The sequence below is a fragment of the Microtus pennsylvanicus genome, chromosome 12 (assembly GCF_037038515.1).
Source record: "Microtus pennsylvanicus isolate mMicPen1 chromosome 12, mMicPen1.hap1, whole genome shotgun sequence".
Classification (NCBI taxonomy): Eukaryota; Metazoa; Chordata; class Mammalia; order Rodentia; family Cricetidae; genus Microtus; species Microtus pennsylvanicus.
The window spans coordinates 91,208,652-91,234,104 of NC_134590.1; the positions used below are offsets into that span (position 1 = coordinate 91,208,652).

General features: G+C 51.2%; 1 protein-coding gene across 1 annotated transcript in view; it reads left to right on the plus strand.

The window, feature by feature from the left end:
- The window catches only part of LOC142832228 (complement C3-like), a 33,151-nt gene that overhangs the window by 3,771 nt on the left and 3,927 nt on the right, over positions 1-25,453 (plus strand). Inside the window, exons 7-38 of the mRNA XM_075942547.1 lie at positions 11-101; positions 187-289; positions 468-594; positions 709-824; positions 912-1,058; positions 1,542-1,751; positions 2,294-2,500; positions 2,907-3,065; positions 3,288-3,417; positions 3,922-3,993; positions 4,141-4,341; positions 4,990-5,098; positions 5,486-5,571; positions 6,230-6,372; positions 6,465-6,677; positions 7,547-7,613; positions 7,709-7,795; positions 8,862-9,065; positions 9,653-9,728; positions 9,998-10,157; positions 11,123-11,221; positions 12,751-12,907; positions 13,550-13,713; positions 15,277-15,435; positions 15,884-15,943; positions 16,050-16,140; positions 16,252-16,303; positions 20,997-21,084; positions 21,184-21,273; positions 22,533-22,638; positions 23,130-23,219; positions 23,694-23,777. Coding sequence (XP_075798662.1) covers positions 11-101; positions 187-289; positions 468-594; positions 709-824; positions 912-1,058; positions 1,542-1,751; positions 2,294-2,500; positions 2,907-3,065; positions 3,288-3,417; positions 3,922-3,993; positions 4,141-4,341; positions 4,990-5,098; positions 5,486-5,571; positions 6,230-6,372; positions 6,465-6,677; positions 7,547-7,613; positions 7,709-7,795; positions 8,862-9,065; positions 9,653-9,728; positions 9,998-10,157; positions 11,123-11,221; positions 12,751-12,907; positions 13,550-13,713; positions 15,277-15,435; positions 15,884-15,943; positions 16,050-16,140; positions 16,252-16,303; positions 20,997-21,084; positions 21,184-21,273; positions 22,533-22,638; positions 23,130-23,219; positions 23,694-23,777 — 3,948 coding nt within the window. The remainder of the gene's footprint in view (positions 1-10; positions 102-186; positions 290-467; positions 595-708; positions 825-911; positions 1,059-1,541; positions 1,752-2,293; positions 2,501-2,906; positions 3,066-3,287; positions 3,418-3,921; positions 3,994-4,140; positions 4,342-4,989; positions 5,099-5,485; positions 5,572-6,229; positions 6,373-6,464; positions 6,678-7,546; positions 7,614-7,708; positions 7,796-8,861; positions 9,066-9,652; positions 9,729-9,997; positions 10,158-11,122; positions 11,222-12,750; positions 12,908-13,549; positions 13,714-15,276; positions 15,436-15,883; positions 15,944-16,049; positions 16,141-16,251; positions 16,304-20,996; positions 21,085-21,183; positions 21,274-22,532; positions 22,639-23,129; positions 23,220-23,693; positions 23,778-25,453) is intronic.

Genomic DNA, 25,453 nt, shown 5'->3' on the forward strand with positions numbered 1-25,453 from the left:
CATACCCCAGTGCTGCCCAGTTTCGAGGTCCTGGTGAACCTTGAAAAGCCATTTTATTACATCGACGACCCAAAGGGACTGGAAGTTTCCATCTCGGCCAGGTGAGGGTCGAGGAAGTGCATGGGGGACGGGTCTCCAGCCACAGTCAGAGAGGTCTTCAGTACCCGAAGTCTTCTTCCCTCGCAGGTTCCTGTATGGAAAGAACGTGGACGGGATGGCCTTCGTGATCTTTGGGGTCCAGGATGGAGACAGGAAGTTTTCTCTGTCCCAATCCCTCCAGCGCGTGGTGGTACTGCCCCAGCCCCTGACAGCCTGGAACCTTGCCATCTCCCCTGAGACCAAGGCCCCGCCCCAGAGCCCCTCTCACCTCTTAGCCCCTCCCTGTCTCTCCTCTTGCTGAACCCAGCCACTAGTCCTGAGCTCCTCCCCTTCCCAGCTCCTCCCTCAGGCTCCCATATCCTCCACAGATTGATAATGGTTGGGGGGAGGCAGTGCTCCAACGACAGACACTGCTGGATGGGGTACGGCCCTCCAACGCTGATGCCCTGGTGGGGAAGTCCCTGTATGTCTCAGTCACTGTCATCCTGAACTCAGGTAAGTCCTGTTTAGGTGAGGGAAGTCAGATAGCAAGGCTAGCCTGAGGGAGGAGGCCTGACCCTGAGGGGCAGTTGGGGAGCCTGCCAGGACCTTTACCACTCCTCCCCTCAGGTAGTGACATGGTGGAGGCAGAGCGCAGTGGGATCGCGATTGTCACCTCCCCGTACCAGATCCACTTCACCAAGACACCCAAATTCTTCAAGCCAGCCATGCCCTTTGACATCAAGGTAAGATGAGGGGCCAGTCCCCACTTCCAGCTGCTTCCCTCCCACCACACCACCTGACACTTCCCCACCACCCGCCTCTGTCCACAGGTGTTTGTGACCAACCCTGATGGCTCTCCAGCCCCCCGAGTGCCCATCGTCATTGAAGGAGTTGACTCACAGGCTGTCACCCAAGATGATGGTGTGGCCAGGCTGAGTGTCAACACACCCAACAACCGCAATAGACTGACCATCACAGTGAGTGTCCAGAGCTCAGCCCCTAGTCTCCACAGCCAGAGAACTACTCGGGGCTCTGCTGGCTTCGTGACGGGTTCCGTGGGTCACCCTGAGGATGCCACATTGCTTTAATAAAAAGCTGACAAAAACCACTTCAGGGAGAAAGGTGTCCAGAGAGTCCAGTGACTGGTGGTGCGCAGAGGCAGGAGACTACCTAAAGCAGCTGTTCACATGCCATCCGCAGAGATGAGCACTAGCATTCGTCTAGGCTGCTCCTTCCTCTTCAGTCCAGTGCTCTAGCTCAGGGGAGGACGGTGCCACCCACAGGGTGGGTCTTCCCAATCTAGCACCCCTCACTGGCATGATCAGAGCTCGCCTCCTGGTGGATTCTGCATGCTGTCTAGCTGGCAGTCAGTATGGAGCATCCCAAGGCCTGTTTGAGCTTCAGCGATTCCACCCTGGGCAGCGCTAGGAACCAGCGTGCCTCCCTCTTCCCCTACCTAGGTACGCACTAAGGACAGTGGTATCCTGGATACACGACAAGCAACCAACACCATGACGGCACAGCCCTATGGCACTATGCACAACTCCAACAACTACTTGCATCTGGCAGTGTCTCGTGAAGAGCTGAAACCAGGGGACAACCTCAGAGTCAACTTCCACCTTCGCACAGACCCGGGCCAAGAAGCCAAGATCCGCTACTACACCTACCTGGTCCGTGGTCACCAGAAGCCTCAGCTCCCCTACACGACTCTCCAGTATCCTAAAGATCCCTGCCTGGCCCCAGGGTCTCCCCTGCGTATCTTAGGGATCCACACCCAGCCCTGGGGTCTCCTCTAACAATCCAAGGGATCCCTGCCCAGCCCCATGGTCTCCCCTGCCCATCCTAGAGATCCCCTACCAGTTCTGGGGTTTCCCCTTCCCATCCTAGGGATCCCTTTCCAGCTCCGGGGTCCCCCTAACAATCCTAGGGATCTCTGTCCCACCCTAGGGTCTTCCATAACAATCCTAGGGATCCCTACCCAACCCTGGTTCTCCCCTGCCTATCTAGGGATCCCTGCTCACCCCCAGGATCTCCCCTGCCTATTCTAGGGATCCCTGCTCAGCCCCGGGATCTCCACTGCGCATTCTAGGAATCCCTGCCAAGCCCCGAGGTCTCCACTGCCCATCCTAGGGATCCCTGCACAGCTCCGGGGTCCCCTACCCATTCCACCTAGCCCCTTCCTGGTTCTCATGCCAGCCCATCATCCTTTCAGATTATGAACAAAGGGAAGCTACTGAAGGCAGGCCGCCAGGTTCGGGAGCCTGGCCAGGACCTGGTGGTCTTGGCCCTGCCTATCACCCCAGATTTCATTCCTTCCTTCCGCCTGGTGGCTTACTACACCCTGATTGGAGCCAATGGCCAGAGGGAGGTGGTGGCAGACTCTGTGTGGGTGGATGTAAAGGATTCCTGTGTAGGCACGGTGAGTCTCTCTCTCTCTTCATCTTCTCTCTCTTTCATGTCTCTTCCCCTCTTTCCTTTCTTTTTCTTAAAGACATTGTCTCACTATATCCCCTGAGTGTACTGAAATTCATTATGTGGACTAGGTTGGGCCTGGAACTCACAGTGTTCTGCCTGCTTTGCACCTCCATCACTTCAGCCCTTTGCATCCCTTCTTTCTCTCTTCTCTCTTTTCTTCCCAACCCTCTCCTGGCCTCGCTCACTTTCACTTATCTCTTCCCTCCACTCCTACCCCATTCTCTCTTCCTCCCACTCTCTCCCCCCATTTTCTCTTTCCCTTTAGTCTGTCTGTCTCCTCTCCTTTCCCCTCTCTCTCTGTGGTCCTTCCAGGGTTGACTCATCCATCTTGCTTCTCCGCCCCCCTATAGCTGGTGGTGAAGGGTGACCCGAGAGATAACCGACAGCTGGCACCTGGGCAGCAAACAACACTCAGGATCGAGGGAAACCAAGGAGCCCGAGTGGGCCTGGTGGCTGTGGACAAGGGCGTGTTTGTGCTGAACAAGAAGAACAAACTCACTCAGAGCAAGGTGAGCACCTGCGTCCCAGAGTCTGGCCTGGAGGAGAGTCTGGGGAAACGAGGGTGTAGGGTGTGCCCGAGGCTGAGCTGGGAGTTTGCTGGGGGCTGCATATGAGCATTTGAGGGATGAGGATGGCCAGGTCGAACATCATGGTGGGTTGCAAGAAGCTCTGCCGACCTGGCCTCTCCCCCTCCCACCTCTGCCACCCAACCCATCTCATGCCACCTGCAGATCTGGGATGTGGTAGAGAAGGCAGACATCGGCTGCACCCCAGGCAGTGGAAAGGACTATGCGGGGGTCTTCGCAGATGCAGGACTGGCCTTCAAAACAAATGAAGGCCTGCAGACTGAGCAGAGAACGAGTGAGAAAAGGGAACAGCGGTTGACAGGAGGGAGGACATGCCTTCACCCCCAGATGCCCACCAAGAGCAGGACCCTGAGAGCAGGAAACTGAGTCTCGGCCCCTCCTCCACCACAGCACCTCCTGTTTTGTTTAAAATTCATTTTCAATTGCATTTAATTGAAGTGGTGTGCGTATGTGTGTGCATGCTTCTGTGAATGGACATGTGCATGGGTGTGCATGCAGATATGCATAAATGTGCGTATGTGTGCACATGTGTCTGTGTGTGCTCACACCACAGCATGCATGTGGAGGTTAGAAGACAACGTGCACCAGTCAGTTCTCAGCTTCCACCTCTTGGGTCCTGGCAATCTAACAGGTCATCAGTATTAGCTGCAAGCCCCAATACCAACTGAGCCATTTCACCAGCTTCCATTGCTGCTCCCTGAGTCCAAGTCTCTTCTACTGCAAAAAAAAGGTGCAATGAACCCCCATCTCCCCCATCTCACTCTGGGCTCTCCCTCAGATTCAGAGTGCATCAAGCCAGCTGCCCGCCGCCGTCGCTCAGTACAGCTGACGGAGAAGAGGATGGACAAAGGTTAGGAGTCCTCTGCTGATGCCCACCCTCACCCCGTTAGAATCCCAAGGGAGGCGGGGAAGGTCCTGCCATGGGAAATTCTGTCTGGAGCTGGGTCCTATGCTCTCCTGATGACTAAGGCTGACCCCAGGTCCGGGCCTCCCACAGCGGGTCAGTACACGGACAAGGGTCTGCGGAAGTGTTGTGAGGATGGCATGCGCGATATCCCTATGAGGTTTTCCTGCCAGCGCCGGGCACGCTTCATCAGCAAGGGGGAGAGCTGTGTGAAGGCTTTTATAGACTGCTGCAACTACATCACCGCGCTTCGTCAGAAGCACCAGCGAGACCAAGTGCTGGGCCTGGCCAGGAGTGAGTGGCAACTCACGGGGTGACATTGGGAATGGAGGCTCAAGGGAGAGGACAGGGCTTCTCAGTGATGCAGTGGCTGCACCTTTCTGCTGGAAGAGTAGCCCAAAGACTGTGACCCCAGCCCTGAACCCTGGGAAGACAGAATGAGGAGGATGGAGGCCAGCTGGTCTTCATAGCAAGGAAGAGGCTAAGGGAGTGAGGGAGAGCTAGCTTGGGGAAGGGAGAGGAGGAGAGGGAGCTCAGGGCATTCCTCACAATAACTATGCTCCCATTACACACCAAACCAAGGTTAAGTTCTACAACCATTCCACATTGAAGATAGATGTGGTGGAACATGCCTCTCATTCCAGCACTCAGGACGCTGAATTAAGAGGATTACTGCAGATCCCAGGCCAGCCTGGGCTACCTACTGAGTTCCAACCAGCTTGGATAATGCTCGTCTTGATTCCAACACATCCGTAGAACATGATTTTTAGTTTTTATTTCCTGGATGGAGAGAGGAATCCCCGCAAATCCCCAATGTGACTGGGACTGGCAGAAAACCCTCACCCCAGGGTGAATGCATTTACACAGCTCAGAAATGCATGCTAGGGAGCCACCCCAGAGTGGATCTTTTCCCAGACCACAGCTACATCTACCCATCCTCAGGTGACATGGATGAAGACATAATGCCTGAAGAAGATATCGTCTCCCGAAGCCAGTTTCCAGAGAGCTGGTTGTGGACCATAGAGGAGTTGAAGGAACCAGAAAAGAATGGGTATGGCTCGATGTTCAGGGATAAAGGTGCTGCCTCCCAAGACAGACGCAGTGGAAGGGGATAACCAATTCCCACTGGTTGTCCTTGACCTCCACCTGAAGTCAGGGCAGAATGATGCCACACTATCTCTCACACACACAGAGTAGATATATTTTTTAAAATGTAAGTGAGGCTAAGACAGAAAGCATCTTCCCTGACAAGCTAATCTGCATAAGATTTGCTTGCTTGCACCTGCTAACTTCCTGTCTCCTCTGGAGTGACCATGGAGGTCCATGGCCTGCAACCCAGAGCTCCTCTCTCACCTGTCCCCAGGGGGCCTCCCACCTCCACACCCGTCTCCATCCTGCTAGATCTCACCACTTGAATTTAAATTTCTGCCCCACTCAGAATCTCCACGAAGGTCATGAACATCTTTCTCAAAGACTCCATCACCACCTGGGAGATTCTGGCAGTGAGCTTGTCAGATAAGAAAGGTAAGGGAGGGGCTAGGGAGGGGGCTCAGCGGTGAACTGCTCCCTTCAAACATCTCCCAAGCTCCAGCCGCAGAACCTGCAGAGAAAGCAGGGTGTCCTTGTGTCAGTTTGTCATCCCAACGCTGGGGAGCCAGGAACAGGAGGAGCACTGGATCTTCCTGGCCAAGCAGCAGAGCCAATCAGTGAGCTCCAGGGTCAGAAGAAAACCCGGGTCAAAAAATGAGATAGAGGGCCTGAGGAGCTCAGTGTCTAAAAGCATTTACTAATCTTGCAGAGGACCAGAATTCGGTTCCCAGCCCCCATTTTAGGCAGCTCACAACTGCTTACAGGTCCAGGGGAATCTGATGCCCTCTTCTGGCCTCCTTGGGTACTGCACTGATATGCACACAGACACATGTGTACATACATAAACTTCAATAAGGTGGAAGAGCAATTGAAGATGACACCCAGTGTCAATCTCCTGCCTCCACATGCATGTGCACATGTAAACACACAGGTGGACACAGCTGGCCGTGATGGCCATGTGCATGTTGTAGTCTCTACCTGTCTGCGAATGGGATCAGCCATGGCCGGCTAGGGAACTTGAAGCAGGTCCTGGCTGCCCCACCCCGCACAGCCCTCCCACTTGGACCCTTCACACTGCTCTCTCTGTCCACAGGGATCTGTGTGGCGGACCCCTATGAGATCACAGTGATGCAGGATTTCTTCATCGACCTGAGGCTGCCCTACTCCGTGGTGCGCAACGAGCAGGTGGAGATCAGAGCTGTGCTCTTCAACTACCGTGAAAACGACAAGCTTAAGGTGGGAGCCAGTCAGTTTGAACAGGACCCGTGAACCTGCCCTCACCTGCCCTCATCCCCCTTCACCTGCCCTGGCCCCTTTCTCCCCTGTAGGTGAGGGTAGAACTGTTGTACAACCCAGCCTTCTGCAGCCTGGCCACCGCCAAGAAACGCTACTACCAGATCGTTGAAATCCCTCCCAAGTCCTCCGTGGCAGTGCCTTACGTCATTGTCCCCTTGAAGATCGGCCTCCAGGAGGTGGAGGTCAAGGCTGCTGTTTTTGGCCAGTTCATCAGTGATGGTGTCAAGAAGACCCTGAAGGTCGTGGTGAGTCCTTGGAGGCATCTGCTGCTCCTAGCCTTCAGATCTCCCTGCTGTGGGCCTGGCTCTGAGACACCAAGGATCATAGCAGGGCTCAGGTGATACAGAACTTAGAACTGGCTGGGTCTCGGTGTGTAGAGCCCTGAACTAGTTCATACAAATCTCTGGGCTCTGGCCTCTATGTGATATGGACTGTCATCCTAGCACTGGGGAGGTGGGGCAGGAGAATCATGGATTTGAGGACGGCAGGGGTAACTCAATGAAACACTGTCTCAATTTTTGAAAATGGGAAAAGTCCTAGGCAGGTGGCTCCCCTGGCCAAGTGCTTGCTGTCCAAGCATAAGGACCTGAGTTCAGATCCCCAGAGCCAAAATGGAAGACAGAGGAAAGGATCACTGATTACTGAGAGACTGCCTCAAAGACAGGATCAGAAGAAGACATATAGCCTTGATATTTTCACATGCACACACTCACATGCATGCACACAATTTGCACATACTCACACATGCATGCACACAATACATACATATGTGTACACAAATGCACACCTCACATCACACATGCACTTACACAGGCATGCACACTCGAACACACTTGTAGACATGCGTGCACACTTATAGAAACATGTACACCCCAAACACATGCACTCCCACGTTCACCTGCACATACAAAAATGCTTGCACACTTGCACACACTCACACATACACTCACACACACATACACACTCACACATGCACAAACATACATGTAGTGTAAGTTTTTACCCCTCTTTAACCATTAAATTATTCCTGTTACTCTTGAGCTAGCCTGGTCACTTATATCGACCTAATTCGTTACAATGTGTCTCTTGTCATTTAATCCATCCTCCTTCACAGCCAGAAGGCATACGAGTCAACAAGACTGTGATCACCCGTACACTGAATCCAGAGAAGCTTGGCAAAGGTGAGGAGGCAGGAAGAGCAGGCAGAGTGGTGTGGGGCACCAGGGAAAGGGCAGGGGGGCTGGTGCAATCCACCGCTCTCACTCTCACCCTGCAGACGGCGTGCAGAGGGAGGATGTGCCCGCTGCAGACCTCAGTGACCAAGTGCCGGACACGGACTCTGAGACCAGAATTCTCCTGCAAGGTAAGATGGCCACTTCCCTGGCATGAGGGTCCAGGCAGGGGTCAGGGCAGAAGCTAATGGAGCGCCATCTCATGGGGGAAGGAGGAAGACCCTGCACCAGGAGACAGGATTCAAATCTCAACTCTACTATTTCAAGTTGATTGATCTGGGACTCATTTCTTAACATAATGCCTCCCCATGCCTCAGTTTCCCCTGTGAAAAATGAGGGCAACAATACTGTCTTAGTCACTGGTCTATCACTCACTGCCCGGAAATACCGTGACCAAGGCAACTCTTATAAAGGAAGCAGTTACCTGGGGCTTGCTTACAATCAGTCCACAATCATCATGGCGGGGAAAGGACAGGCATGGAACTGGAGCAGTAACCAAGAGCTACATCCTGATCCACGGGCAGAGGGAGAAGGAGCGAGGCTGGGCCTGCTGTGGGCTTTTGAACCCTCCAAGTCCACCCCAGTGATGCACCTCCTCCAGCAATGCCACACCTCCTAATCCTTCCCAGACAGTTCTACTAACTGGGCACCAAGCATTCAGACATAGGAGGTGCTAGGAGCGATTCTCATTCAGACACCACAGATACTCTCTGCCTGTTTGCTGGAAGGGTTGGGCCATAGCATTTCCAACCCTCACTTTATCGGGAACAGTGTGGCTTGTGTCTGCACACAGGAGCCTCCTGCAGAAGTTAGTTCTGCAAATAGCACATGCTGGGAAAGATAATTAAATGAGAAGCCATGCCCTCCAAGTACAGAGGTTCTGCTCCTCTTACCTGGATCCAGGAAGAACGAGAAGGGGGTGTCGTACCCCTCTGACAAGCCAGCATAAGAGACAGTGCCCAACTCCAAAGTAATTTGGGGATTAAATGAGATGCTCTATGGAGCTCTCCAACAGACATTAGCAAGGAACTCTAAGCCAGAGCTGTCTGGCTGTTGCCATTATCTTGACTAAAGGTGAAATTAAATGTCCAAGATGAGGCACAACCTCCCCCTAAATCCTCCTGCAGTCCCCAAGTCCTGGGCTTCCTCTGGTCAGAGACAGAACTGACAGGCCTTTTCCTCCACACTCTGCTCCAGGGACCCCAGTAGTTCAGATGGTCGAGGACGCCGTGGACGCAGAGCGGCTGAAACACCTGATCGTGACCCCCTCGGGCTGCGGGGAACAGAACATGATCGGCATGACCCCCACAGTCATTGCCGTGCACTACCTAGACCAGACAGAACAGTGGGAGAAGTTCGGCCTGGAGAAGAGGCAGGAGTCTCTGGAGCTCATCAAGAAAGGTGGGGCCTGTGCTGGAAAACAGCAAACCAGCTTCTCTTCTGAAGTTCCCTCTGGTCCCCAGGAGCTCCGCCCCTCTGCCCAGAGGCCCTGCCTCTGCTCCAAACACTCCCTATCCCCACCCCTCGCACCCCCCACATGTCCTTCAGAGATGATTTCTCTCGCGTCTGGTCCCTGGACCCAGACTGAATCATCTTTCCAGAATCCACGCCCTACTTGAGCATGCTTCCCTCTCCTCACGCCTGTCCCACCCCTCAAAGCACTCTCTCTCTATGGGCTCACTCTCCTCAGGGAGGCCCACCTCCATTCCCAGCTCAGCTTTCCCTCTCCAAGCCTTCCTTTAAAACCCACTCCCTTCCCAGGATCTTGATCCTACCCTCTTTGAACCCTCATCCCACCTCACATAGGTGCCACCCTTGTCCTGCCCGTGGGGCACCCACTGCCCACCTTAGTCAGGCCAGGCTCAACTCACCCCTTCCTTTATTTTTTATTTTTTTAAGATTTATTTATTTATCCACTTACTATCTTAATTACTGAGCCATCTCTCCAGCCCACCCCTTCCTTTAGTGACCCTTTCTACTTTCCACAGGGTACACCCAGCAACTGGCCTACAAACAGCCCAGTTTTGCCTATGCTGCCTTCAGGGACCGGGCACCCAGCACCTGGTAAGTACAGATGCTCAGTTTGACCTTCTCTGCCTCTATAGCCACCCGAGCAAGGCCTGAATCCCTACCAAGAGTGGTTTGGCCCCTATCTGTCTACAGCCAAGGCTGCAGAACTGAATGAACCATAGACTTCTTTAAGCAACCTACTTGATGCACCTTGAGCCAACCAAACTGAGTGGCTGGGGCTCTGCCCCTCTCTGCTCTTTGGTGAGTGCAGATGTCATTCTCTGGCTCTCAAAGTCGATTGGTTCATACGTGGTGTCCCCCAGGCTCACAGCCTACGTGGTCAAGGTGTTCTCTCTGGCTGCCAACCTCATTGCCGTCGACTCTCAGGTCCTGTGTGGGGCTGTTAAATGGCTGATTCTGGAGAAACAGAAGCCGGATGGAGTCTTTCAGGAGGACGGACCCGTGATTGCACAACAAATGATTGTAAGAGGCATGGGGATTCCAGACAGAGATGGGTAGAGGGTCCCAGGAGGGAGAGGAGAGAACACTGCTCCATCTGCTTGTCACTTGGTGGAGGTGGGAGCCCAGTGAATAAATATGTAAAACACTAAAGTATTGCAAGAATCCAGCTGCTGATAGAACCAGCCACAGGTTGGACATGCGTGGTATAGTGCTTGGTCGAGACCAGAGAGATCTCCAGGGCCACCCACCTTTTTCTTTTTCTTTGATTCTTTGTTTCTTTGTTTCTTTCTCTCCTCTCTCTCTCTCTCTCTCTCAATTTCTCCCCCCAACCCGCTCTCCCCCTCCCTCCTTCCCTCCCTTCCTCTTTCTTTCTATTCCTTCTTTCTTTCTTTCTTTCTTTCTTTCTTTCTTTCTTTCTTTCTTTCTTTCTTTTTGAGACAGTAACTCACTGTCCCAATGTTCACCAATTAGTCTAAGCTGGCTGGTCCCTGAGCCCCAGAGATCCGGCCATCTCCGCCTGTCCAACACCGGGGTCACAAGTACATGCCACCACGCCCAGATATTTAATGTTTTAAAATGTGAGTTCTGGGACATCAGGCCCAGGCTTGAGGCTTGAGCCCTCTCCCCAGGTCCTACTAAGTGTTTGACTCATGATAGTCCACATTCTCTGTAGACCTGTCGGGGATCTCCACCGTAGATCAAGGAGCATTTGTCTGTCTGTGGAGTAGCTGACCGGCTCATGCCCATCCTGTTGGGCAAGAAGCCCAGTGAAGGCTAGCCATGTGTGCTTTTCCTCAACGATTACACCCTACTACACCCGGGACAGCAGTCCAGGGGGACCCCAGTGACACAGAATGAACAAACAATTCAATTGATTCACACTAGCCGGGTGGCAGTGCTGAGCCCAGACTCCACAAGTCTTCAGGGTACTTGACATCCAGGTAAAGACGCATAAAGACTCTCCTCTCTTCTGCTCCTCATCACAGGGTGGATTCCGGAACACCAAGGAGGCCGATGTGTCTCTCACAGCCTTCGTCCTCATAGCACTGCAGGAAGCCCGAGAAATCTGTGAGGGGCAGATCAACGTGAGTGTCCTGTCAGCCACCCAAACTGTGGGGAGGGGTGTTCTCGTTTCTTCTCTACTGCCGGGATCGAACACGAAGACCAAAAGCAACCGAGGGAGAGAAGGGTTTCTTTCAGATTGTAGCTCCAGATCATGGACATCCCCGGGGGGTGGGGAAGTTGAGGCAGGGAATCAAGGGCAGGCATGTTTGCTGTTCCATTACCTCAGACCAATGACCTCAGCTCACTCACAGCCAAAGCAATGGTGCTGCTGGCTGCTTCACTGGCAGGCTTAGACCTTGGACAGCTCAGGACCACCTGCCTAGGAATGGTGCTGCCCACAGCAGCCTTCCCACATCTCCTAACACTGAAGAGAATCCCCACAGACGACCAAGGTCCCACTGATCTAGGCAGTTCGCCAACTAGGGTTTCCCTCTCATACCCCGGGCTATATCAGGCTGACAGTTGACGCTAATGAGGGGAGAGGTTGCTGCCTTGAGCTGGGAAGTTTGGCCCTCTCTACTTACAAAAAATGGTCTGACGAAAAATCATGACACGTGGTGTGTATCGCTGTGAAATCAGAGGTTTTCACAAAAACCTCTGAAAAAGTATATGACTTTTCCTGGGGAGACACAAAGAAATGTCTATCATCCTAGATAGTGATCAGTACCAAACCAAAAATATGATTGCCCCAAGTTCAGCTTATTGAACATTGCATCAGGTTTATTGGGGTCACCTATGGGAGCATGGGGACGCAAGGGCAGCTGAATTGCCCACAGGCCCACCCCACCGTGGATAATGAACTGCACAGCTAGAGATCCTGGCACAGCGTGTGGGCGGGTCTACCCTAGAGACCCCCTCCCCCAGCGGTGACTTTCTGCACAGCTAGAGTTCCCTGCACAGCGTGTGGGCGGGTCTACTCTAGAGACCCCCCCCCATCGGTGGCTTTCTGCCTTTTTAGCCAGGAGGGGCTTTCTCCATCTCTCAGCTCTCAGGAGAGTCCCGAGTTTTGGGGCCTTCTAAGCCTCTAAGTCTCTTGCTGTCTTTCTGTGTTTTATGAACCACTACCACCCTCTCGGAGGGAATGTTTCAACTCAGCGTGAACAGCTACCCACCCACCCAAGTTCAGTAAATGTGCAAATGGCAAACCCCTCCTAAGTCGACATGGTGACCATGAAGATGGGGAAAGGCTCCAGCTGGCATGCTGGATCTGCTTTCTAATATATGCCATCGTGGGACATTTTATGACATCGTTTTGTTTAGTGACAACCTCTGGGGAGTATTTACATGACCATAATTCACCATTGTTATGAGGCATGGCTCATCCACCCAAGAACCCACGGTCACACCCCCTTCTGCACACCCCTAGTGTACAGACTTCTCTAGGCGCATAAAAGGGTTCAGCAGAGGGCACCACACTAGTCCCAATGACTAGAGGACTCTTAAAGTCAGGGGAGTCCCACCACCAAATACAGGGGAGCCCCACAGGGCAGATGCTATCCTGGTGGCCCAGAAGTCATGTTTGTGAGATCCCAACTGTTGTGTCTCACAGAGCCTCCCTGGGAGCATCAACAAGGCAGGGGAGTACATCGAAGCCAGTTACCTGAACCTGCAGAGACCATACACAGTGGCCATTGCTGGGTATGCCCTGGCCCTGATGGGGAAACTGGAGGAGCCTTACCTCAGCAAGTTCCTGAACACAGCCAAAGGTGAGGAATCGCCTCAAGGGGAAGGGTGTGTGGTTTGGGGTGAGGGTCACCTCAAGGGGAAGATCCTGGACACACAGTGAGCCAGGCTGCATGGTTCTTAGCTGAGGGGTGGGGTGTACGGCCCCACACTGACTGCACTGGACCCCTCTCAAGTCTGTTGACTCTTCAATGTAAATCACACAAGAGTCCTGGAGCATCTTTCATTCAACCATACCCTGGGCATTCACATCTGAATGGCGACTTAAGGAGAGGTGGGGGCTGCTGGACTGGAGATGCTCTTGAGTTCTTTTCCTGTTTCTGTTATAAAGTGCCCCAGTGAAAGCAACCCAAGGGAGGAAGTCTCATTTCAGCTCACGGGTGGAATCCATCAAGCTGGGAAATCAAGGCAGTGAGAGCTAATCAGAAACCAGACAGGTGCTGGGTTCATTCCTCCATCTTACACATTCCGGTACCCACCCCAGAGAAAGGTCACGATGGGTTCTTCCATATCAGGGGATTGTCTCCCAGGTCACTCAGACTGACAGTCCACACTGAGCACAAGAGGGTTGGACATAAGCATGGCCACCCGGACATGGGGCAGGCCAGATCCCGAGTCACTCTCAGGTACACAGTGGATGAGAGGCTGAGGTGTTTCCTGTGCAGATCGGAACCGCTGGGAAGAGCCCGGCCAGCAGCTCTACAATGTGGAGGCCACGTCCTATGCCCTCCTGGCCCTGCTGCTGCTGAAAGACTTCGACTCTGTGCCTCCTGTGGTCCGCTGGCTCAATGAGCAAAGATACTACGGGGGCGGCTACGGCTCCACGCAGGCAAGTGGGCTCCCCGCAGGCATGTGGGCTCCAGTTCCAACGTTTGCTTCCCAGGTTTCCCGGAGGAGACACCAAGACCCAGGCATGTAGCTCCTCCGTCTGAGCAGTGCAGGAGACTTCAGACTAACGGAGAAACTGCATCATGTGCCTTGTTTCCCAGGCTCCCAATGGCACCCTTGCTTACTAGAGGGTTCTGGATTATATTCTTCATACTAGACTCCCAATACTTCCCCGTTCTCATTTAAATGTTCTAGATCATGTTCCTAGGCCCCCCCCCCCAACAGCACCCTAACTGGAAAGTTCTAGGTCACGTTCCTATTTCCATCAGTCTTTTGATGCCTCCCATCACTTGAAGATTCTAGAACATGGTCTCAATTTGACCTGGCTCCCAGTGTCTCCCTTTGTCATGTGTGGGCTCTAGATCGTGTTCACGGGTTCAGTATACTCCCAATGTCACCTTATCACTGGAGTGTTCTAGATTGCTTCCTTCATTCATTCCAGGAGACTCTCAATGTTCCCCACCTCTCTCGTGTGTTTGTGTGGGGGTTCTAGATCACATTCTTTGTTCCACTGGATTCTCAAATGTCACAGTCTCCAATCAGTGAGTTCTAGACCAAGATCCCAATACCACCCACCTTTCATGTTTTGTCGTTGGTGTATTCTATTTCTGTTCTCACCTCCACAAGGGCACTGCCCAATGCATTTTTCTCTAGAACTTTCCAGATGATGGTTTTGGCAATTTAGGGCAAGCTCAGGCTCCGGCTTGATCTTTCTTTGGGCTCCCAGTCACTTTTCGGTGTTCCATCCTCCATATCACTTCAGAGGTTGGTGCCCCAATACTCTGGGTTTATTGTCTTTCATGAGATGCTTCTAGACTAATTCCTGGCTCCCTAAGCCCTAGAGTCCTCCCTTGTGAGGAGTTTTGAGGTTATAGACCTTAAGTCTTAAACTTGAATTGCCACCTGGGAGGTGGCAGGGAAGCCTGTTTCTTCGGCACCCCTGGGCTGCAGCTCAGTCCAGGTTGCAGGGACGGAAAGGGAGGCATGTGTATGTCCTGGTAGATACTGGCGTGTTTTCAGCATCGGCGGCATCTGAACAAAACCTTGCTCCCTAGGAGGATTGTAGACAGTCCTTTGGTGCCTAGTGACCTCTGCTAGTCCCTTCAGACTCTGGCGGGTCCTAGGTCACGGGCTGACTGATAACCATCCCTGACCTGAGTTTCTAGTGATCTCTGCTTCCCCCTTCACCATCAGGTGGGTCCTAGGTCACGGGCTGACTGATAACCATCCCTGACCTGAGTTTCTAGTGACCTCTGCTAGTCCTTTCACACTCTGGCGGGTCCTAGGCCACAGGCCGACTGATAACCATCCCTGGCCCAATTTTCTCTCACAGGGAGCTCTGGGACATCCACCCCTTTCCAACTTTATCTTTGCAGTCTCCGGCAGGTTCCGGGTGTGGTGCTGATGCCATAATTCTGACCCTTACGTGGTCATCTCTCCCCAGCACTTTCTAACCACCAATGAGAATGCAAAGCTAATCATCTTTCCCTTGCACGGGCTCTAGGCGACCTTCATGGTATTCCAAGCCTTGGCCCAATACCAAACAGACGTCCCTGACCACAAGGAGTTGAACATGGACGTGTCCTTCCACCTTCCCAGCCGCAGCGCCCCAACCATGTTCCGCCTGCTCTGGGAAACTGGCAGCCTCTTACGATCAGAAGAGGTATGGTTTTACCCTTCCCTCCCTCGCATCCACCTTCTGTACCATCCAGGGCTGCAGGAGAGAGGTCAGATGCCTTGCGGGAGCCATATGCGCTCACGTGTATGCATGTCTGTGTCCAGGTGTGGGTACATTTGTGTGGTGGGGGCGGAGGACAACCTTACATGCCATTCCTTAGGTGCTGTCCATATTACTTGTTGAGCTAAGTCTCTCACTGGGCTAAAGTTTACCAAATAGACTAGACTAGGTGGCCAGCAGGGCCAAAGATCCCCCTGTCTCTGCCTCCCCAGTGCTAGGATCTCAAGCCCATGACCAGTTTGTTTCACATGGATTCTTGGGATCAAACCCAGGTTCTCACGTTTATCAGACAAGCACCTTGCCTACTGGGCCATCTTCCTGGTCCTGAAGCTGGCTGTTAACTTCCCCTCTTCTCTCCCCCAATCCTGTGCAGACCAAGCATAACGAGGCCTTCTCTCTGACAGCCAAAGGAAAAGGCGAAGGCACATTGTCGGTAAGGAAGGCGACCCACACCTGCTGGACCCATCTTTTTCTCCTGCCCCCTCTCCCTGTCCTCAGCCATTCAGTGTTCTCATGGGATCCTGTGCTCATCCCCCCAGGTAGTGACAGTGTATCATGCCAAAGCCAAAGGCAAAGCTGCCTGCAAGAAGTTCAACCTCAGGGTCACTATAGAACCAGCCCCTGACACAGGTAAGAGGAATGACCCCCCTGTCACCTTCTGACCCCAGTCCTGTCCCATCCCTGCCCTCCTCCTGAACCAGGACCCGAAGATACCACGTATGCTTCTGCTTCTATTTGTAGCCAAAAAGCCCGAAGATGCCAAGAGAACCATGACCCTTAGCATCTGTACCAGGTGAGGTTCTGGGTCCCTGGGGTTCATCCTGGTTACTCTCTACCTCTAGAAAGACTTTGTCTTCATGGTAGGCCAGAGCCCCTGCTTTGGGCATGCCGCAAGCACTGTAGCCATGAGTGGTCTCCTCAGTCCATCTCCTTCCCCTCTGTTCGCTTCTTCATTCACGCTGGCAAGCTTGCCATCCCCCGGGCACACCACACATCTCTCACAAGACCATTCCTTCCATTGTCCCTCCTGCCTAGCGCCGTTGGCTTCACATTCAGACTTCACTACCTGGGCAGATTTCGCTTTTCTTATTTGTGACCATCTGTTGGCCTGTTTCCTCTCTCCATGATCATGTGAGCGTGCATACTTGCGCATGCATTGTGTATGTCTGTGTCTGTGTATGGGTGCACATGTGTGTATACGTATGTGAGTGTGTGTTTGTGTGTACGCATTTTTCGTGCCACAGCTTACACATGGAGGTAGGAAGACAATTTGTAGGAATTGGATCTCTCTTTTCACCATATAGGGTCTTGGGATTGAACTCAGGTTGTTAAGTGTAGTGGTTAACACCTTTACCCACTGGACCATCTCCCTGGCCTGGAATTCTCTTTGGCCTGGAATTTGCCAAGTACATAAGGCTGGCCAGGCAGTGAGCCTAAAGATCCTCCTGACAAAAAAAAAAAGATCCTCCTGACTGTGTCCCCAGGGCTGGAACTACAAGTGTGTTCCAGGGAAATGGCTCAGTGATTAATCGTATTAGCCACCATAGGTTGATCTCTTCTTCTTAACATGGATAATGGGGGATTAAACTCAGGTGTAGAAGGAGCTGTGGCCAGGCCTGCTTTTCGTCTTGCCTGGACCACACTCGGCTAGCTTTACACCCAAAATAACAACACACAAATGGTATTCATTTAAACACTGCCTGGCCCATTAGCTCTAGCCTCTTACTTGCTGATTCTTACATCTTGGTTAATGTGTGTAGTAGCACCACGAGGTGGTGGCTTACCTGGAAAATTCTAACCTACGTCCACCTTGGGCCAGAGCTTCATCACGACTACCTCACTGCCTTCTTCCTCCCAGCATTCTGTTCTGTCTTCCCCGCCTACCTATGTTCTGACCTATCAGGCCAAGAAGTTTTCTTTATTAATTAACCAATGAAAAAAAACAGATAGATAGAATACACTCCTGCATCATTTCCCCTTTTTCTGTTTAAACAAAAAGGAAGGCTTTAACTTCAACATAGTAAAATTACATATAACAAAACAGTTATCAAGCAAGAATTACAGTGACAATATTTATATCTAGTTTATCTTTTATCATAACTAAGGAAAACTAAAATTATGACTATCCATCCTTCAACTCCATCAAAGACTCCAGAAGGATACAATATTACCTAAGTAAACAAGAAGTAAGCAACTTCCAAAACTCTAGAAATGACAGAGACATCTCGCTGCCTGGACAATCACTCAAAGTTCTTTTGTACCATTGGGCATCCATCTTCAGCCTTCAGGCCCATAGTATCCAGTAGATTTTTCTTTGAAGCAGGAAACTTCAAAGACAGTTCAGTCACTATCTGCTATGCTCTGCAGAATGTCTTGCAGACTCTTTCATGAATCAGGAACCCCGAAAGACCATCTCACCTATAGGCAAGTTCAGCAGTCCTCTCTCTGTGGGTTCTCTATGTCCAGTTTATGCAACAGTCCAGACAACAACAGTTTCTTGCCCAAATGGCTATCAAACTCCATAAGGAGCCTCTTCGATGCCCATCTTCCTCTTGAAGTAGGTTTGTGCTGCCAGGAGCAGACATGTCTCATTGTCATGAAAAACCCTAAGTTATTAAAACATTTTAAATACCATATTCTTTGAAAGATATGAAGAATGCCTATCTAACTGAAATCTATCTCTATATATCTAGAAAATCTAACTAACGTGACTACAAGCTTGACTATTATTGATGATTATCCATTAACAACCTATATTTCTTAATTATACATTACATTTTTAAATGAACTACACAATCACGATACCTTAATCAAGAGCAGAAATACATATACATATAACAAAATTTGTATCAATATAAATTATTCATATCAATATCATATACCCCTTTAAATGTAAAAGAAGATTTATAAACAGTATTTGGGAATATGGGCACAGTTTTTTCTCTCCAAACTGCTTTGTGCTGAATGGGGGCTCTGTTATTCAGGTCTTTCATGGTATAACCTGTGTGCTAGATTCATCTCAGTAAGCAGCTGAGTGAAGTAATTTTTTTGAAGGTGTTCACAGCAACCTTTCAGGAGGACATGGTCTATCATACCATATTGGGATAGAAGCAATCCACAGGGTCTCACCCTCTGTGAAAACAAAAGAAGAACTTTTCCAAAGCATCATAATCTTAGATCCAAATTTTGAAGTCAAGGCATTTTCAAAATATCTATGTTGGATTAGTTCAGCAGCATTTATAAACAAATATCTTTTAGTAGCTGTTGCTCCTTCCTCAGCATTCAAACAATGCAAAGAGAGCATACTAGCATACCGTGTCAAGATTCTCTGTGTATTTTCCACCTTTGTGAGGCTTTATTTTAATCTGTATTTCTTTTATTTTTACTTTTACTTTTTGAGACAGGTTCTCTGTATATCTTTGTCCTGGAATAACTCTGTAGACCAGGCTGCCCTTGAACTCACAGAGATCTGTCTGTCTCTGCCTCCCAGGCATTGGGATTAAAGGTGTATCCTGCCATACCTTGAAGTCACAGAGGTCAATATACCTCTGCCTTCCAAGTGTTGGGATTAAAGGTGTTTACCACCATACCCAACTACTCTCTTTCTTTTTCTTTTTCTTTTTTTTTTACTTTAAGAACTTTAACCTTTAGCCTACATATATTTTTAACACACTGTAAACTATTTAGAGGTTTTCTTCGACTTTGAATCTTTCTTTTACTGAATATCTCTCTTTTTGTGAACACATGAGTCTTTAATTTACCAAGCAATATCGGTAGGACTAATGCCGTGGCTTGGTGGCTGGATCCAGCCCATTCCTTAGCATTGCAGCCTCACACAGACGTACCGGCTGTAGCCATGTTTATCGCCACAACTCTATGGCATTTCAAGGTCCCTGCCAGCAAGCAAGCTGCAGCATTCTGCTCACAGACCACACTCAGTCAGACTGCCTGCCTGAGTCAGAGTTTGCCCTGGCAGGATGGCCCAGAAAGCCAGCATTTTAAAACAGCTCAGCTTTTTTCTTGCTAAGGCTGAAAACCAAAAAGCATGCATTCAGCTTTCTATCAACACCGTTTAAGTGTTTTGTGGCAGGACCTCTTAAAAGAGCTGCAAGGTTTTGCAGCTAAAGGTGAGTCAGAAAGCCTCTCTTAGATGAGAGTGCTTGCTTGCCTCTAGCAAGCAGAGTAGACCTGAGAAATTGCTGCTATCAAGAAAACATGTTTTACTCTATTCCTTCCCAAGCTTTCTCAGGCTTTCTGTGGATTTAGTTATCCACGTCTGGGTGCCATTTGTAGAAGGAGCTGTGGACAGGCCTGCTTTTCATTCTGCCCGGATCACACACGGCTAGCTTTACACCCAAAATAACAACATACAAATTGATTTCATTTAAACACTGCCTGGCCCATTAGCTCCAGCCTCTTACTTGCTAATTCTCACATCTTGTTAACCCATTTCTCTTCATATGTGTAGCACCATGAGGTGGTGACTAACCGGGAAGATTCTAACCTATGCCCACCTTGGGTTGGAGCTTAATCGCAACTGCCTCACTGCCTTCTTCCTCCCAGCATTCTGTTCTGTCTTCCCCACCTACCTATGTTCTGACTTATCAGGACAAGCAGTTTTCTTTATTAATTAACTAATGAAAACAATAGATAGATAGAAGACTCCTATATCATTCAGGTTATCATGTTTGGACAGCAAGCACTTTAACTGATTAAGCTGCTATGCTGGCCTTTCACACTGCCACAACAGCCCTCCACACTGCCACGCTGTCCTTCCACACTGCCACACCGGCACTCCACACTGCCACGTTGTCCCTCCACTCTGCCACTCCGGCACTCCACACTGCCACGCCAGCCCTCGACACTGCCATGCCAGGCCTCCACATTGCCATTCAAGCACTCCACACTGGCACACCAGCCTCCACACTGTCACACTGGTCCAGCATGCTGCCACAACAGGCCGCCACACTGGCCCTCCACGTTGCCACGCCGGCCTCCACACTGCCACGTTAGCCCTCCACGTTACCACTCCAGCACTTCACACTGCCACACCGCCCTCCAGGGTGCCAAGCCAGCCCTCCACATTGCCACATTGGCCCTCCGTATTTGCAGGTTAGCCCTTCAGACTCCCACACTGGTCTTCCACATTGCCAAGCCAGCCCTCCACACTGCCATGCCGGTCCTCCACCACTCCATACCATCCTGCCCGTCATCCACACTGCTAAACCAGCTCTGGGATGACTCACTAAGTAGCCCAGCCTATCCTCAGCTCATAATCCTCCCACCTCGGCATCTGACAGCATCATGAACCTTGATGCCTGTCTATGTCTACTTACATTGCCCTCAGACAAGTGTTTCCCAAACCAAACCTTTCTTCAGTGCTGGGTGGGAAGCAGGAGCCTGGAGTGAGAACCATCATCCAGACACTGACCCTGGATGCTGCCCCCATCCTGAAATCACACAACATTTTATTCTGCCATGGACAGGTACCTGGGAGATGTGGATGCAACCATGTCCATCTTGGACATCTCCATGATGACTGGATTTGTTCCAGACACAAAAGACCTGGAACGGGTAGGGAGCTGGGGGCTGGGGTGCAGGAGAAGAGTCTGAGGTCTGGAAGAGGCTGCAGGGAGACGAGGAGGGATTTTCACCAACTCTGCTCTCCCTCAGCTGAGCACGGGAGTGGACAGATACATCTCCAAGTACGAGATGAACTCAGCCTTCTCCACCAAGAACACCCTCATCATCTACCTCGAAAAGGTACTGTTGCCTCAGGGGGGCTTCCATGCCTCTCTTCCTTCCCCTTCCTAGCTGAGTTTCTCCCTTCATTGTGACAGTTAGCTCAGGCTAGCCCCAGGCGTGGGAATACAAGATCTGTGCTGTGAGGTAGTCAGAGAGTTTGTAAAATAAGGTGACCAGCCTAAGACTGTCACCAGTCTCCCTCATAGTCTAATTGGTGTGGGTAAGTGAAAAGAGACCGAGTTCTGCTCCGTATGCAGGGACCAGACTCCTTCCACATTGGGGTCTGTCATCCTTAGGATCTTCACATTTGTAGCAATAGCCTAAGAGAAGTGAACTTTGAGTGAGTTTGACAGTGAATGCAGGGTCTCTCTGTGTAGCCTGAACTGGCCCCAAACTAACAGTTCTTCCTGCCTCGTCCTCCTGAGCACAGGAGTGATAGTGGTACGTCACCATACCTGGCTATCTGTGATGTTTCATGAGCACTGTCACAGCACCCTTCATGTTGTTCTCACAAAACACCTGAGGTGGTGTGACATAGAGCGGGACTTAGCTCAAAGTATTGGATAAGAACGGCCAGAGACTGATTGATCTCAACTATTTAGCCTCTAACAAAAGCGTCCAGGCATGATGGACAGAGAGAGTGTAAGGACAAAGCCGCACACTGCAGGCAGGGCCGAGAGAAGTCCAGGAAGCCCACTCGTTTTTGTAATGACCTACATCACAGTGACAAAGCCAGCTCCTCCCAGACAGGCATTAATCCCCTATGACGCAGTTATCTCCCCTAAAGGTTGGGTCTAGTTTATGCCATTACATTGTGGCTGTGGTATAAATTAAGAGAAGTCATATTCAAACAACAGCAGGGAGACAGTGACCAGCCGGCCAGAGCTCTGTCACCTGATACCTCTAACTGGGAGTGAGGTTGCAAACATTCACTGATGCTGATTCTTTCCACACCTTCTAGAGCAGGGCTTCTCAACCTTCCTGACACCACAACCCTTTACTGCGCCTCCTCGTGTGGTGCCGACCTCCAACCATAAGATTTGTTTTATTGCTACTTCATAACTGAAATTTACTAGTGTTATGAATCATAACGTAAATATCTGTACTTTCCGATGGTCTCAGTTGATCCCTGTGAAAGGGTCATTCAACCCCCAAAGGGCTTACAACCCACAGGTTGGAAACCACTATTCTAGAATATGCTTGGTCCCACAACTCTTCACGGTGGTTCCAAGGGCTCCCCTGTGACACTCACTGACCAGCTCCATTCTTCCCCTCAGATCTCACACTCTGAAGAAGAATGTCTATCCTTCAACGTTCACCAGTACTTCAATGTGGGACTCATCCAGCCCGGGTCGGTCAAGGTCTACTCCTATTACAACCTGGGTGAGCAGCCAGCGAGGACTGGATATTGGGTGTTCTGGGTGTTCAAGGAACCTGGAGATCTGAGCATCAGATCTGGCAGCACCAATGATCAAACATTGGGGGTCCTGGGGATCCATGTGTTGAGGTTCCTTTGGTCCTAGGAATAGAAGGAACTCGGAGTCAAAGGATTTGCAGGTTGGGTTTTGAGGGTCCCAGAAACCTAGAGGTTGGAGATCTGAGGGTTACAGGGATCTGGAGGCTGGGGGGCCTGAGAATCCCTGGGACCTAAAATTTTGACATCTGAGAGTCTCAGGGCTCTAAATGGAGTCTCAAAACAATACCGTCTAAAGGCTGAAAGATCAAAGACCTGGGGTCTGAGCATTACAGGGGTCTGAGGGTGGGGATCCAGCATCTCAGCGCTAAGGGAACTCCAACATTGGGCATTTCCTAGCTGAAATGATCCCCGAGGAGCAGTTCCTGGCCCTCTGACTTCTTCTCACCTCTCCCCACAGAGGAATCCTGCACCCAGTTTTACCACGTGGATAAGGAGGATGGAATGCTGAGCAAGCTCTGCCACAATGAAATGTGCCGCTGTGCTGAGGGTGGGCACCAAGAGGGTGGGCGCCTGAAGGGTGGGCACAAGGAGGGTGGGTGCCAGGAGGGTGGGTGCCAGGAAGGTGGGTGCCAGGAGTGTGGGCACAAGGAGGGTGGGCACCAGGAGGGTGGGAACCAGGAGGTGGACACCAGGCGGTGGACACCAAGAGGGTGGAAACCTGGAGGGTTGGCATCAGGAGGGTAGGTACCAGGAAGAAGGGCACCAGGAGGGTGGGCACCAGGAAGATGGCACCGGGAAGATGGGCACCAGGAGGAGGGCACCTGGAGGATGTGAAGGGTGGATCCGGGCAAGACACAGCGACACAGACTCTCTTCCCCCATGGGTGGGGAATGGCCTGAAAGCCTCGTCCAGGGGATATGGAGTGGGATAGGTGTCCCCTCTGGGCCCAGCCCCAACACATACAGTGGGTCCTGGAGGGTCAGAGGGACTTAAGAGCCTGTGTTACCCCTCGCCCCCGCAGAGAACTGCTTCATGCATCAGTCACAGGACAAGGTCAGCCTGAACGACCGGCTGGAAAAGGCTTGCGAACCTGGAGTGGACTACGGTGAGTGTGGCTTCTAGTGGGTTTGTCAGACCTTGCAGAGTTAGAGACAGGTGGCTTGATGGTGTGTGACCAGCAGGGAACAGCCGTGGTGCATGTGGCTGTGTGCGATTGTTGTGTTTGGGACATGTGTAGATGTGTAGCGAAGGGCCGTTGGCCGTGTTGTGTGATGTTCCCTGGGGAGACATTCACCCCAGATAGAGCACAGACCACCCAGGTCCAGCCTGCTGAACCAGTGAGTTGCTGGGGTTCCTCATGAGAGCTGGAATGAGGGGTTCCTTGCAGGAGGGTGAATGACTTTTATAGGCTCTGGAAGAGGCCTTGTGGGCCTTGTAAGTCTCACTTATTTCCTGAGTCTCAAGGGCCCTTCCTCCAGAACCTGAAGTTCCAGTGACAAGAACGTAGCTAAACAGTAGAGAATCTGTGGTGAGAGAAGGTGGGTTGACCACGGGTGGGGTTGGCCAGGAGGTTGTAGTCCATAGCCATGGCTGAGTGGGACTGTGGATGGGGACAGTTCAGTCAGTGTGGCTCTGGATACCCAAGCATGAGGTTTGATCCCCAGCACCAAGGAGGTAGAGCCAGGAGGTTCTCAGGGCCAACCTAGCCATATCAGAGAGTTCAAGGTCTCAGTAAGTTCCTGTCTCAAAAAAAAAAAAAAAAAAAGAAGAAGAAGAAGAAGAAGAGAGCTGTCTCTGTGAGTTCAAGCACTCCACATCAGATGTCTGGAATGTCACCTCCAGGAGAACCAGAACCCTCTTCTGGCTTCTGCAAGTGCTGCACTCACACACATAGACACATGCAAAAACAGAAAAGGACAAAGGTAGTCTCTGACCTCCACACACACACACATGCACCCGCCCACACACATGACCATGTACATGTATACCGATTGGCCTCTCTGTGACAGAGGATGACCTAAAGCATCTGGGGAGGCAAAGTTTTATTTCATTTAATAGTTGACCGTTTGTCATCAAGGGAAGAATTGAAGCAGAGACCACGGAGGAATGCCGTGTCCTAATGCCCTAACCCCTTGGCCTGCTTAGCTAACTTTCTTACACAGCCCAGGCCCACCTGCCTAGGGATGGCATTGCTCACCGCGGGCTGGACACTCCTTATTAGTTAGCAATGAAGAAGATGCCCCCACAGACATAGCCACAGGCCACGCTGATGAAACAGTTCCTCAGCTGAGATTCCCTCTTCCAGGTCTGTCAAGTGGATAACAGATACCATGAACATTGTCACACAGACACAAACACGCACACATGGTAGCTACAGCTGTGCATGAGCCTGTAGCTGTAGGTGATTGTAATTGCACATGCTTGAATGTGAACTGGTCGTGTTTTGGTGACTGTGGTGACTTTGAGTAGCTGTATATTTGCAGTGAGTGGTCAGGGGTGACTGTGGATGTCAGTTATAGCCATCATGAACATGACTGTATTTAACACATGGCTAATCATGTGTGTGGTGTGATCTGGCCGGTTACCTTGGTTGCATGATACTGTCATTGGGGATGGCTGTGTTGAGAAGAGTTGCCTCTGTCTGTGACTACTTGCCTAAGACTCTAATTGTGTCCATGGTATGTTGGTGTAGTGAGGAGGCGAGCAGGCCTGCTTCTCATCCCACCGGGCTCCCACATGGCTAGCTTCAAACCCTAAATATCAACACACAAACTGTATTCA